Source organism: Nicotiana tomentosiformis, chromosome 7 (assembly GCF_000390325.3).
Source record: "Nicotiana tomentosiformis chromosome 7, ASM39032v3, whole genome shotgun sequence".
NCBI classification, from domain to species: Eukaryota; Viridiplantae; Streptophyta; class Magnoliopsida; order Solanales; family Solanaceae; genus Nicotiana; species Nicotiana tomentosiformis.
Genome location: NC_090818.1, coordinates 36,456,199 through 36,469,620, shown reverse-complemented (window position 1 = coordinate 36,469,620; position 13,422 = coordinate 36,456,199). Strand labels below are relative to the sequence as shown.

General features: G+C 35.2%; 2 protein-coding genes across 3 annotated transcripts; both read right to left on the bottom strand.

The window, feature by feature from the left end:
• Positions 1-3,278: 3,278 nt before the first annotated feature.
• LOC104116374 (major pollen allergen Ole e 10-like) lies at positions 3,279-4,510 on the bottom strand. Of its 2 annotated transcripts, none has more exons than XM_009627217.4 (4): positions 4,237-4,510; positions 4,045-4,073; positions 3,707-3,944; positions 3,279-3,487 (listed from the first exon to the last, which is right to left on the bottom strand). In XM_009627217.4, exons 1-4 carry the CDS (start codon positions 4,286-4,288, stop codon positions 3,462-3,464), a joined length of 345 nt encoding a protein of 114 aa, XP_009625512.1. In that variant the 5' UTR covers positions 4,289-4,510; the 3' UTR covers positions 3,279-3,461. The 2 variants fall into 2 exon arrangements, with proteins under 2 accessions (XP_009625512.1, XP_009625513.1); XM_009627218.4 differs by having other exon boundaries at positions 3,707-3,941; positions 4,237-4,500.
• A 4,820-nt stretch (positions 4,511-9,330) lies between these two features.
• Positions 9,331-10,140, bottom strand: LOC138895483 (uncharacterized). The gene is made up of 2 exons (XM_070180173.1): positions 10,092-10,140; positions 9,331-9,887 (listed from the first exon to the last, which is right to left on the bottom strand). Exons 1-2 carry the CDS (start codon positions 10,138-10,140, stop codon positions 9,331-9,333), a joined length of 606 nt encoding a protein of 201 aa, XP_070036274.1.
• Between the last annotated feature and the right edge of the window lie 3,282 nt (positions 10,141-13,422).

Below are 13,422 nucleotides of genomic sequence, written 5' to 3'. Positions count from 1 at the left end.
ATAATCTATAATCTCAGTAAATAGCATAACAGTAACAGATACTCTTAAAATGAGTAGTTGTTTAGAAACCATGTCTATAGAGCTTAATGACTTCAATTTGCCTCAATTCTGAAACTGTCTAGTGCCTAACGTAGAAATTTATTTGCGTGCATTTATTGTCTAAGTGTGGAGGCTAACTTGAGCCTTTAACTGTCCTTAAGTGAAGTGTTATTTGTTTTGAATGTCGCTTAGTTTTATCATTTTGAGCAGCCTAAGTAAAGTCTAGAACCACCCAAATAGAGGTCCAACGCCTCCTGGACCATAAGCATGGGACGGGTAGTGCACGCATAGGACGCGACCTAGAATTGAATTAGAACGCTCTAATTAAACAACTTCAACATAGTAATCGGGTAGCAGGAGATGATAGTCTGTGCCCGCTGAATAATATGAGCAACTCCTATATAAAAGGAGTTGCGAAGTATTATTTATGTTGCACGTGTGATCCTTTAGGCTAAAAAACTTAGGACCCCCCTTTTTCTTTATGCACTTAGTCATCTAATATAGACCGTTATAGTTGTATCCTTGTAGTCCTTAAGATTTGTACCAATTCTCATTGTGTTATAATGAAACTCTTTGACCTTTTATTCTCTTTGTTTATTTAATCATCTTGCCTAATTATAATCCACATAGTTTTAAGTTCGGCCGGGACCCACAGTTGTGGACCTCGAAGAGTGCCTAACACCTTCTCTTTGAGGTAATTTGAGCCCTTACCCGATCTTTGGTGGTGCTGACTAGTCAAACAGAGTTATTTGTAAATAGGTGCCCTAACGCACCTTAAAAATCGTTAGGTGGCGACTCCCCTCTTTTAATACCTCCATTTAAAAGAGTTGTCACATGTCGAAATCCGATTTCACGAGAAAAAGGGATGCGACAAATATTATCCTACTATTTCTAACTGTTTAGTTTATATTGCAGATTTTGCAAATTTGTTTGCTTATTTTTCACAGGGTGGGGAAATTTATCAACTTGCTATTGATTTTATGAGAAAAAAGTTTAAAAAATATTTTTCCCTATTCCCCCTATTTATTGTGTTATTGCTTTGTTAAATCCTTGTATGAAATTAGGAAGTCCTCAGTTTTGGTATGAAACTGTTTATAATGGTTTAGCACTTGAAGATGATGAGTTGCCTAAACTTCCGTAAGCAATAGCCTCAATTAGAACAAATGCTGAAACTATTTATAATGCTTATCAAGTTGCATTAAATCATGCTAGACCAAATGTTCCAACTTCTTCTTCTTCTGATTCTCAATCTTCTAAAAGAACTGCGGGAATAAGAGGACTTAGTGTTTGGGTGGGATTTAGGGGTTGTTTTGGTTCTAGTAGTAATAATTTTTCACAACTAAATGAGCTTGAAATTTATTTGTCACAGCAACTTGAGGAAGTGAATCCCGACGGCATCTTTAATATTTTGCAATGGTGGAAGGACAAAGAAAAATACTTTCCGGTTCTTTCAAGGATGACCCGAGACATTTTAACTATTCAAGCTTCAATTGTGGCATCGGAGAGCGCTTTCAGTCAAGCAAGACTTCAAATCGGTGGTTATAGAGCATCTATGGGGGAGAACTTGAAAAAATCAGTACATTTCAGAGATTGGATCCGTTCGAAAAGAAGAAATTTTAGACTTGCTGAATCACAACCAGAGGTAGACGAAGCTTACGAAGAAATGCTAGCTGAACTTGTTGAGGATGTTGCTTCGCCCGACAATGGAAGCGGCAATGACCAAACTACTTTTCTGCCACCACCAACGGAACTTCCTCCGAACCTTGAAGGATTTATCAAGTTTATAAGAGATAGCATGTAACTTGTATGAACAAAAATTAGTATGTATTATGTAACTTGTATTTTGGCACATATTGATTAGTTCTTTTTTCTTCTCAATGGTGGTATTAGCACCTTGTTGCCTCATTCCATAGGGGGGAGAAAAACTAAGAAAGATATTGCCATATTTTTTATTGCTATAATAAAATTACAAGACACTGCTTTGAATATCTTTGTACAATATTTTTGTCTTTAAATTTGAATTAAAAATTAGGTCACAATTCTATAATAAATTTACAATGCATTGTCTTAGATATTTTTTTTTTACATCTTTTTGTCTCTAATTTCTATTTAATTTTTAAAAAAAAATCATTGCTTAGCCGTTGGGCCCGTTTAGCCCGTTCGGACCGCGGACCCCTACCCGTTTAGCATGAGACCATGAGTTTGTGAGTCCGGTCCCGGACCGGTTCCTACAAAAAGCTCGTTTAGCCCGTTTATTTAAGGATCGGGATCGCGACCCACGAGACCGGCCCGGCCCAGTTACCACTATTAGTAATATGTCTAAATAGTAATAAAATTTAATATTTATATGATTATGTATACCATTATTAATTCTTATGTATACAGTAAATAAATGTTAAAATATAATATACTGTAAATAATATTAATTGAATTAAATTCTTTTTGTGACAAGATTTTTGCTCAACAAATGGTATACTATGCCTACGGGGAGGAAGGAATTATTTTGGATAGAAATTATCCTCCCAATACCAGTCATATTTGCTTATCTTTAGGACTATTGCTCTTTCTTCGAAAACTGAATCACTTTAGGCATTTTTTTAGAAATGAAATGCTTTGGATATTTTTATTAAGCTGATTATTGATTCATGTTCATTGCTTTCTGATAAGATATTGGCTGCAAAATAACTATTGCTACTAGGTTTTTGAAAAGTTTTCTTAAATTTTTTCTATTTGTGTTTTTTCTCTAATTAAAATCGCTTTCTTCAACAATCAATATATATTAGACACGATTTCTGACAAAGGGATTCATCTTACCATCCTTAGGCCAATGTGGCTCTGGCACTGCTTATGAAATACGTATAAAAATTGAGTGGCTCCAAAACCAACAGATTACAAATCAGCTCCTACATAGTAAGCATACGCACTCCAGGAAGTTAAATTTTAAACATAAAAATTCAACACAGCAGTTTAGCACGTAATGAGACCCTACGTTGCCGGACTCTCCAAAATACAGTTGCAATCATGTCGGATCATCTAAAAAAATACTATTTTTGAAGGATTCGGCGCGCACCCGCCAACAATTTCAGAGAGTGTGAGCAACATAGATCGGACCTCCTACCTAAACCATTCGGTCCATATATTTCTCCTCTATTTCTTGCATCGTCCCCACTATCAATAGTCAGGGCCCAAAGAAGAAAGAAAGATGCCAATTGCCAAACATGACGGAAAGCATACAAAACTAGAACGAAATGGTAATCATAATATGAAAAAATTGACAGCTATAAATTAAATGACTACATAGTGCATGTTAATATGCTAACTTAACATGATCAAACCCCTCCTTTAAAAAAAAAAAAGGTAAACAAGAAATATAAAGAAAATTAGGATAGTCTCCTCATGAGTTGCTCCTCCGAACCATGACTTCACTCATAGGTGCAGCTGCCATAACCTGCCATTGTCAAAATTGAATTATTGATAGATTTATAACAAGGTTGCAATGTAAGTCCATTAAGTAAATGAGAAACAGAACAAGGGGCGAATCTATGAGTGATATTATTATATGTATACATGTAAACATTTGTCATATATGTATAATAGTTCGAGCAAAGTAATGGTCCAGTTGAATTCACAAAACTCGAATCAGCCTCTGAGCAGAATAAGAACTTACTTGGATCGGTCATGACAACGAGGGCAGAATTACCAAAGTGGCAATTCCAAGGGTTCCTTCCTTTAGTTTGGTAATAAAGGTTCATGGCAATAGAAGCATGGTTCATCAAATTGTTTGGGGAAAAGCAAGGGCAACCTTCCTGGAATATACTGCGGCAGTCCACATTAGAACAAGCAAAATTTATATTTTGCTGAAGGATTGCATTATCTGATGAAGGTTTAGCCACACACCAAGTCTTCTACAAAACCAAAAAGTACAAACACATTAATTACCAGTCTATTCGCTTAACTAATTACTTATAATCTACATTAACTAATTCAACTTTTTAACTTAATTACCTGCCCATCCACTAACGTTAGAATCGGCGCTGAAATGACAAGTTTAAAACAGTTAATTAGTATCATTTGAACTAAAAAGGATCGATACTACACTACATTATATTGAACTTGGCTCAACAAAAAAGTTAATTAAATCATAAAAATACAAGAAAAATGACTATTAGCGACAGGAAAAACGGTCGTCTTTCAAACCTGAAGAGCAGGACACGAGCAGGAAGAAAATTGTGAGAATTGCTTTAGCCATAGGGGACTATATGAAGCACTGGATTTTATTTAAAGGAGAGAAAAACAAAACTGTCTGTCTAAGTTCAGATTGTAAAGAGAGCAGAGAAATAAAGAGAATATTGTTGATGGTTTCAGTGAGGGAACGTAGTTGGAGAATTTAAGGAGAGAAAAAGGAGGTAAAAGTGGAAGCTTAATCGTTACATATTAGATGGTGAGCCGTTACAACTTACGTTGAATCTTCGGGAGTAAAAAGGACACACAATAGTGTTGGATTATATATCACAGCGGAAGCAATTACAGTATCATATTCACGTGTGAATTAAACAATTAGCACATACGGAGATTATTCGAGTTACCTCTTGAAGCATGAACAAAGCAAATCAATATCCGTCTCCAGTTCCAGAGTTGCAAGACCTCAGCAAACTTCCACATTCTTCTACCGTGTTACCCAAATAATATCCGAAAAGAGAGAATTTCGAGTGGGCGAAATTCAAGGAAGAAAAGCGTGTGTTTTTCTAGTGCTCAAAAACGACCAGCTATATCCCATGTATATATAGCTACGTTTTTAGGTTAAAACCCTTTTCCAAAACATGTTAGGTTTTCTTCTTCCACTAAGGAAAGGTTTCCTTTATCTCCTATATTCAGGCACAATAGGGACCACAAAATGTAATTAACAAAGCTTCCTCTTATGGAATTAATTTTGAAATTTTGAAATTAATTTCTTTCATAATAAATTACGAATTATTCCACTAAAAATTCGTAATTGCACTCCTTAGTTCAATTTCGAAATTCTTTCATAAAATCTTATTTAACTTCCCGTGTTAAGATTCAGATACTAACCAATCAAATTAAATTACTGACAATTTAATTTATTGACTACTTCCTTTAGACTTTCGCTTAACTTATTTCATGTGTCGGATACAAAATCCACCGTCCGGGTTTACACATAAAAACTTATAAGCTTTCATAAAGGAGTATTATCAATCTCAAAAATCGAGATATGGATTCCATCAACTAATTATTTCTTCGCCAATGTATATCATTATCGTCCAATTTACCAGGCTTATTGACTCATGAAAGAATCTCGCCTTTTAATAAATCAAAACAATAAATGACATACACAACTAATAATAATTATATCAAGATTAAGAGTATAAGTACATTGAATGGACTAGAGAAATTATTTTATTAAGTCAGTAAAAAATACTTATCTCCACTTGATCCGTTCAATACATACAAAATGTACTAGCACAAGAAGTTGGAATTAGACCATTCCCATAATCAAGATAAATAACTTTTAATCTTGTGCTACAACCATTCCGATAGTTTGTCTAATTCCATCATTAGATTGTGAACATAAACTTTATGACTTATAAGAACCGATGATTTAATCTTCCGTGTATAAGCTAAATTCTTACACTAAATCATCTACTATATAAGCAACGGACACACAAACCAATACATGATCTATTTAAAATAAAACTTTATTTATTTGAATAAGTAAATAAACAATTGTTCTATAAAGAATACTATAACAATATGCATGGTTTATAGTATATCCTAACAATCTCCCACTTAAACTCATAGCCATGCGTCTACAATTCTGACACCCATTCCATCTGCATGCCTATCAAAAGTCTTTTGTGGTAAGCTCTTAGTAAACGGGTCCGCCAAGTTGTTCTCTGACGCAATCTTGGTGACCACTAAATCCCCTATCTGCACTATCTCACGAATTAAATGATATTTACACTCAATGTGCTTTGCTCTTTTATGGCTTCGCGGATCCTTCAAATTTGCAACCGTACCACTATTATCACAATAAAGTGTTATTGGTGCTTGAATCGAGGGAACTACACCCAACTCTCTCAGGAAGGTTCCGAGTCAAACCGTCTATTTGGCTGCCTCAGAGGCTGCCACATATTCGGCTTCCATGGTGGAATCAACAACATAAGTTTGCTTGATGCTCCTCCAACTTATGGCTCCACCTCCCAGAGTAAACACATTTTCTGAGGTAGACTTTCTAGAATCTCTGTCTGATTGGAAATCCTAATCAGTATACCCAATGGGCACAAGGTCATCCGAATAGTAGATCAACATGTAATCCCTAGTTCTTTTCAGGTACTTGATTATATGTTTAACCGCTGTCCAATGCTCTCTCCCAAGATTAGACTGAAATCTTCTAACAACGCCAACGGCAAAGCAGATATTACGTCTAGTGCATAACATAGCATACATCAGACTCCCCACAACAGATGCATAGGGGACCGCCTCCATCTTTTCTATCTCTTCATCAGTTTTAGGAGACTGATCTTTAGATAGAGAAATTCCATGTCTTAAAGGAAGAAATCCTTTCTTGAAATCATGCATGCTAAACCTGGAGAGTATTGTATCAATATAAAGAGCCTGGGATAAGCCTAATATCCTTTTCTTGCGATCTCGCAAGAGCTTGATCCCAAGGATATGAGTCGCTTCTCCCAAATCTTTCATATCAAAGCGTGTAGACAACCACTGTTTAACTGAATCCAACATGCCCATATTATTTCTTATGAGCAATATGCCTTCTACATATAAGATTAAAAACGCCACTTTGTCCCCATCCCACTTTGTGTATACACATCGTTAAGACACTGATCAAAACCAAAAGTTTTAATTGCCTTGTCAAAACAAGTGTTCCATGCCCTAGATGCATGTTTCAGTCCATAAATGGACCTTTTAATCTTACACAACATGTGTTCCTTGCCACTTTCCATGAAACCGTCTGGTTGTATCATATAGATACACTTATCAAGACTTCCATTAAGGAAAGATGTCTTGACATCCATTTGCCTCATAATGAGCAGTAATGGATAAGAGAATCCTTATAAACTTAAGCATGGCTACCGGCGAGAAGGTTTCCTCATAATCGATCCCTTTTTTCTGAGTAAACCCTTTTCGCTACAAGCCTTGCTTTAAAAGTTTGCACTTTTTTGTCTACACCTATCTTTTTCTTATAGATCCACTTGAATTCAATGGACTTAACCCCATCAGCTGGTTCTACAAGATCCCAGACTTGATTAGAGTACATAGACCCCATCTCTGATTTCATAACAGCAACCCATTTATCGGCATCTTTATCACGTAGTGCTTGGTCGTAATTAACAGGTTCGGAAGTAGGCACCTCAGGGATCCTATTATATGATTCTCCCAAGAGTATATAATGAACCAGCTATCTTATTTCTCCCCCACTACGACTGCGCACTACATCAGTTGCAACTATACCATTTTGATTTTGTGGTTGAACCACATCATCATCAGGAACCTGAGTCTCCATGCTATCCACAGGGATATCAACGACTTCTTCCTGTTGTGCAGTCTGCTCAACATAACTCCCACTACTTTGTGGTAGTATGACTTCGGACACTAGTTCTTGCGGGACATCAATTCTATTGACATTTCTCCCACTACTAAAATGCAATGGTATGTCAAAATCGACTTCTGGGGTTTGCATCTGGTCGTTTTGTTTTTCAGATGACTGATTTCCATTCCTTTGCTGAGTTCCTGTAAAACGATTTTACTTCTAGGAACATGGTTCATCAAATAGTCCTCTTCAAGAAACTTGGTATTTGTGCTAATAATTACCTTATTTTCTTTAGGGCAATAGAATAAACCACATTTCGTCCCTTTTGGATAACCTACAAACACGCATACATCCGTTCTTGCCTCCAATTTATCTGTTTTCCCTTTTAGCACATGTGCCGGACAACCCCAAACTCGAATATGCCGCAGACTAGGCTTGCGCCCAGTCCACAATTCTGTAGGGATCAAAGGTACTGACTTTGAAGGGACTAAATTCAGAACGTAATTTGTTGTTTCTAAGGCATGTCCCCAAAAGGACGAAGGTAAACTGGAATAATTCATCATTGATATAACCATTTCCATAAGAGTCCTATTTCTCCTTTCAACTACACCATTTTGTTGTGGAGTTCCAGATGTAGATAATTGAGATGTAATCCCACATTCTGATAAATAACCAATGAATTCCGTAGAGAGGTACTCCCCACCACGATCAGATCGTAGTGTCTTGATATACTTATTATGTCGTTTTTCAGTCTCAGTCTTAAATTCTTTGAACTTTTCAAAATATTCAGACTTTCGACGCAACAAATAAATATATCCATATTTTGAGTAATCATCTGTGAAAGTCATAAAATACTCAAAACCACCTTTTTCTTGGACATTCATTGGACTACACAAATCAGAATGAATTAATTCTAATTTATCACTTGCTCGATTTCCTTTTGAGGGAAAATTTCGTTTTGTCATTTTTCCTTCTAAATAAGATTCACAAGTTGGTAGTGCCTCAACTTTCAATGAACTTAAAGGTCCATCCTTGACCAACCTTGAAATTCTGTTTAGATTTATATGACCCAAACTCAAGTGCCATAAATATGTTTCACTCAATTCAGAAGAATGTTTTCTCTTATTTGGTAAATCAATATAATTCAGTTCTTTAGGTTGTAACGGTTTAGGAATAGAGTCAACAATAAAAAGACCATTAATCAATGTAGCCGAAGAGAGATAACGCTTATCATGAGTAATAATACATTTATCAATATCATAAAAATTAATGTCATAACCATCTCTCATAGCGCTAGAAACCGAAATTAAATTCCTTCTAACTGAAGGTACATATAATGTGTCCTTTAAAGCTAAAACTCTACCACTACCAAACGAAATACTAATATTTCCTAATGCTAAAGCTAGGGCTGCCGAACCATCTGCTTGATAAACATTGATTTCTCCTCTACTTAGCCGCCGAGTTACATGAAATCCCTGCAAATAAGTGCAGACATGATTAGTGGCTCCCCAATCTACACACCATGACATGGTGGAAACAGACGCTAAATGAGTTTTAACGACAAGTAGATGTAAATCACCTAGTTTATTTTTCAGCTTGGCCAGATAAGTTGGACACTGCTTCTTATGATGCCCAGGCTGCTTGCAGTGATAACACTTGCCCTTAGCCTTTTTCACACCAGAAGTTGCGCCACCAACAGAGGGTTTTTGAGCCTTTTTCTTCTTCTACCCACCTCTCGGCTTAAAAGAAGCACCTGCCTCAAAATTCAATGCCACATGAGGAGCTTGTTGCTTGATAATGGTCTCTGCCGACTGCAGCTCATTCAACAATTTTGCAAGTGACAAATCCATTTTGTTCATATTATAATTCAGGCGAAACTGCTGAAAACTGTCAGGCAGAGTCTGCAGGATCATTTCAACCTGCGTATCCTTATCAATGTTAGCTACAAGGACCTCCAGTGCATTCAGAAGACTCATCATCTTCAGAACATGGTCCCTAACTGATGAACCTTCAACCATTTTGGTATTCATAAGAGCTTTCATGGTAGTCTGCTTAGCCGCACGATTCTGATCTCCAAATATTCCTTTGAGATTTTCCAGAATGTCATAAGCAGACTCCATCGACTGATGCTGATGTTGCAGAACATTTGACATGGATGTCAGAATGTAACATCGCGTCATCTCATCAGCCTTGACCCATTTCTGGTAAGCCTTTTGTTCATCATCCGTGGCATCATCTCCAGGTTTTTCTGGACACACCTCATCGAGCACAAATTTGTACTCTTCAGCAATTAGGACAATGTCCAAGTTTCGTTTTCAATCAACATAATTCGGACCCTCAAGTTTGTTTTGAGTAAGAATAGCAGTAAGGGATTGAAAGCAGTCATTGTTAATTTGGGAGACAATTAATTAAATATATCAAAATCAGTCATGTATTATTTGAATATTAAAATTCAAAACACACTACATATATATAATCTATGCACCTTGAACAACAAATTTCGATGGGAAAAGAGCTATTCTTGCAATATACATATATAATGATAGATTATTCACTCCATGAATTTAAACAGGTCATACTCAGATGGAGAGTAAACTGTTAATTTAAGTCAAGTGAATATCAACATTTAACATATATTAGTCCCATTGAACCAACATGCATACTCAGATGGAGAGTAAATACAAGTAATCAACAACTAGTATAACGTAGTGATTATCCATAATGAGTTTATCCGATATGGAAGAAGACCTACGTCAACGTGTAAAAATATTATATCACTAGAATTTAACCCTGGAGTTCATAGGAAACGATCCCTACCACCACTGGATTAAAAACAACTCAAAAACTTTTTTGAAAACTTTCCAGAAAATTAAAAAATAAAACGTCCAAAACACCATCTAAACGACCCCAAAAGCCCAAAAAACAGCTTACATCATGAGCAAAGCTCATGGGTATTGCTCACTGGGCCGTTTCGCATGGACCTACCAAGTTTCAGGTCAATCAGAGTCCGTCAACAAGCTGACCTCCGATTTTCTGGCCTATTCGGCCAAATAGTGACTTTTGCGTTTTTCATGGATTAATATAATTTTCAGATTATTCTAATCAAATATCATCAATAATAAGCAGATATTACATGATTTTCAAAATAATCATAATACCCATAAAACATAATCGTGCTAAAAAATAATGCAGTTTTACAGAAAAACAATCTTTGCCTATAATTCAAAACTTGCATATTAACATGATACTAATTTTCATTATTCATCCAAATTATTTAATTAGACGTGAGTAGGCTCTGATACCAATTGTTGGATTATATATCGCAGCGGAGGCAATTACAGTATCATATTCACGTGTGAATTAAACAATTAGCACATACGGAGATTATTCGAGTTACCTCTTGAAGCGTGAACAAAGCAAATCAATATCCGTCTCCAGTTCCAGAGTTGCAAGACCTCAGCAAACTTACACAGTCTTCTACCGTGTTACCCAAATAATATCCGAAAAGAGAGAATTTCGGGTGGGCGAAATTCAAGGAAGAAAAACGTGTGTTTTTCCAGTGCTAAAAAACGGCCAGCTATATCCCATGTATATATAGCTACGTTTTTAGGTTAAAACCCTTTTTCAAAACCTGTTAGGTTTTCTTCTTCCACTAAGGAAAGGTTTCCTTTATTTCCTATTATTCAGGCATAGTAGGGATCACAAAATTTAATTAACAAGGCTTCCTCTTATGGAATTAATTTTGAAATTTTGAAATTAATTTCTTCCATAATAAATTACGAATTATTCTACTAAAAATTCGTAATTGCACTCCTTAATTCAATTTCGAAATTCTTCCATAAAACCTTATTTAACTTCCCGTGTTAAGATTCAGATACTAACCAATCAAATTAAATTACTGACAATTTAATTTATTGATTACTTCCTTTAGACTTTCGCTTAACTTATTTCATGTGTCGGATACAAAATCCACCGTCCGGGTTTACATATGAAAACTTATAAGCTTTCATAAAGGAGTATCATCAATCTCAAAAATCGAGACATGGATTCCATCAACTAATTATTACTTCGCCAATGTATATCATTATCGTCCAATTTACCAGGCTTATTGACTCACGAAAGAATCTCGCATTTTAATAAATCAAAACAATAAATGACATACACAACTAATAATAATTATATCAAGATTAAGAGTATAAGTACATTGAATGGATTAGAGAAATTATTTTATTAAGTCAGTAAAAAATACTTATCTCCACTTGATCCGTTCAATACATACAAAATGTACTAGCACAAGATGTTGGAATTAGACCATTCCCATAATCAAGATAAATTACTTTTAATCTTGTGCTACAACCATTCCGATAGTTTGTCTAATTCCATCATTAGATTGTGAACATAAACTTTATGACTTATAAGAACCGATGATTTAATCTTCCGTGTATAAGCTAAATTCTTACACTAAATCATCTACTATATAAGCAACGGACACACAAACCAATACATGATCTATTTAAAATAAATCTTTATTGAATTGAATAAGTAAATAAATAATTATTCCATAAAAAATACTATAACAATACGCAGGTTTATAGTATATCCTAACAAATAGTCCCTCACACGCACTCTAATTCTTGCTTTTCGTCTTGCAATAGTTGTAAGTTGTAACCAGTTGTAAGCACGATAATATTACATATACAACTAATCGTGAACCAACTTGCACATACTTTGATTTAATTAATTATATTAACAGTCACCGCCATTATGTTCTTATCATTGCTTGCGTGGTCCTGACTCATGCGTAACTGAAACCAAGTGAGCCGTACGTGTCGACAAGCAAAGAGGGAAAACAAAGAAAAGAAAAACTTTTACAAGATTTCGTATATATGAAGTTCATCTGCTTCGGTAAATTTTGATTTCACAAGCAAAGAAAACGTTCTTTTTGAGCATATGGGACAGTCAGGGACGGACCTCCATGGTTTGAAGGAAGTTCAATTGATCTTTTATTTATAATAAATTTCATAGTCGAAAATTTATTGTGTAAATAGGGTAAAAATAATTTTTCTAATTTTTTGTATATGTATATATGTGTTGTTGAATCCTGATTACATAAAAAAAAAAATAGTAGTGAAGTAGCAAGAAATATGACTCGAAAGTTAATATAGGTCAGGCGTAACATTACATTATTACATGTTTTTTAATTCATTTTCGTCATTAGCTACAATTCTCTTCTAAATAGTGCCCTATACCAGTCCCTCATATATATCTGTCTTTTACTTTTCCTTGTGTCCGAAATGCTTACAATTTTTTAATTTCTCTGAAAGTGCTGTACATGCACTACGTTAAACGAAAAGTACTTGTACGCATTTTGTAACACCGCATGAAAAGGTTACTAGATCTACTTTCACTTTTTTCTCAATAACTTTATTCTCTATTCCATCTTTTAGATTAGCGTTAAATATAGATATTTCTTACCAAATAGACCAACTCGATTTAATTCATCGTTTATAAATTATATCGCATAATTTTCAAAGTGAAAAAGGGGTTGATCAGATTGGATCATTTTCCCAAGATCTTTAAAAAGTATATGGTGGATGACCATCTGCACCATGTGAGTGAGGATTAAGGAAGTTGTATCGAAACTAATACAGCTTAAAAGTTGATTTAAGGAAAACGAAGCAAGTATAAAAAGACACATGTGCTTTGATCTAAGGCTACAAAGTACAAAAGGCTTGAAATTCTCAAAACCAGCAATTCTCAATAAAGTTGCCACTTTTCCTTCTTTTAGTCATCCCACGATTGGAAAATTTTAAAGG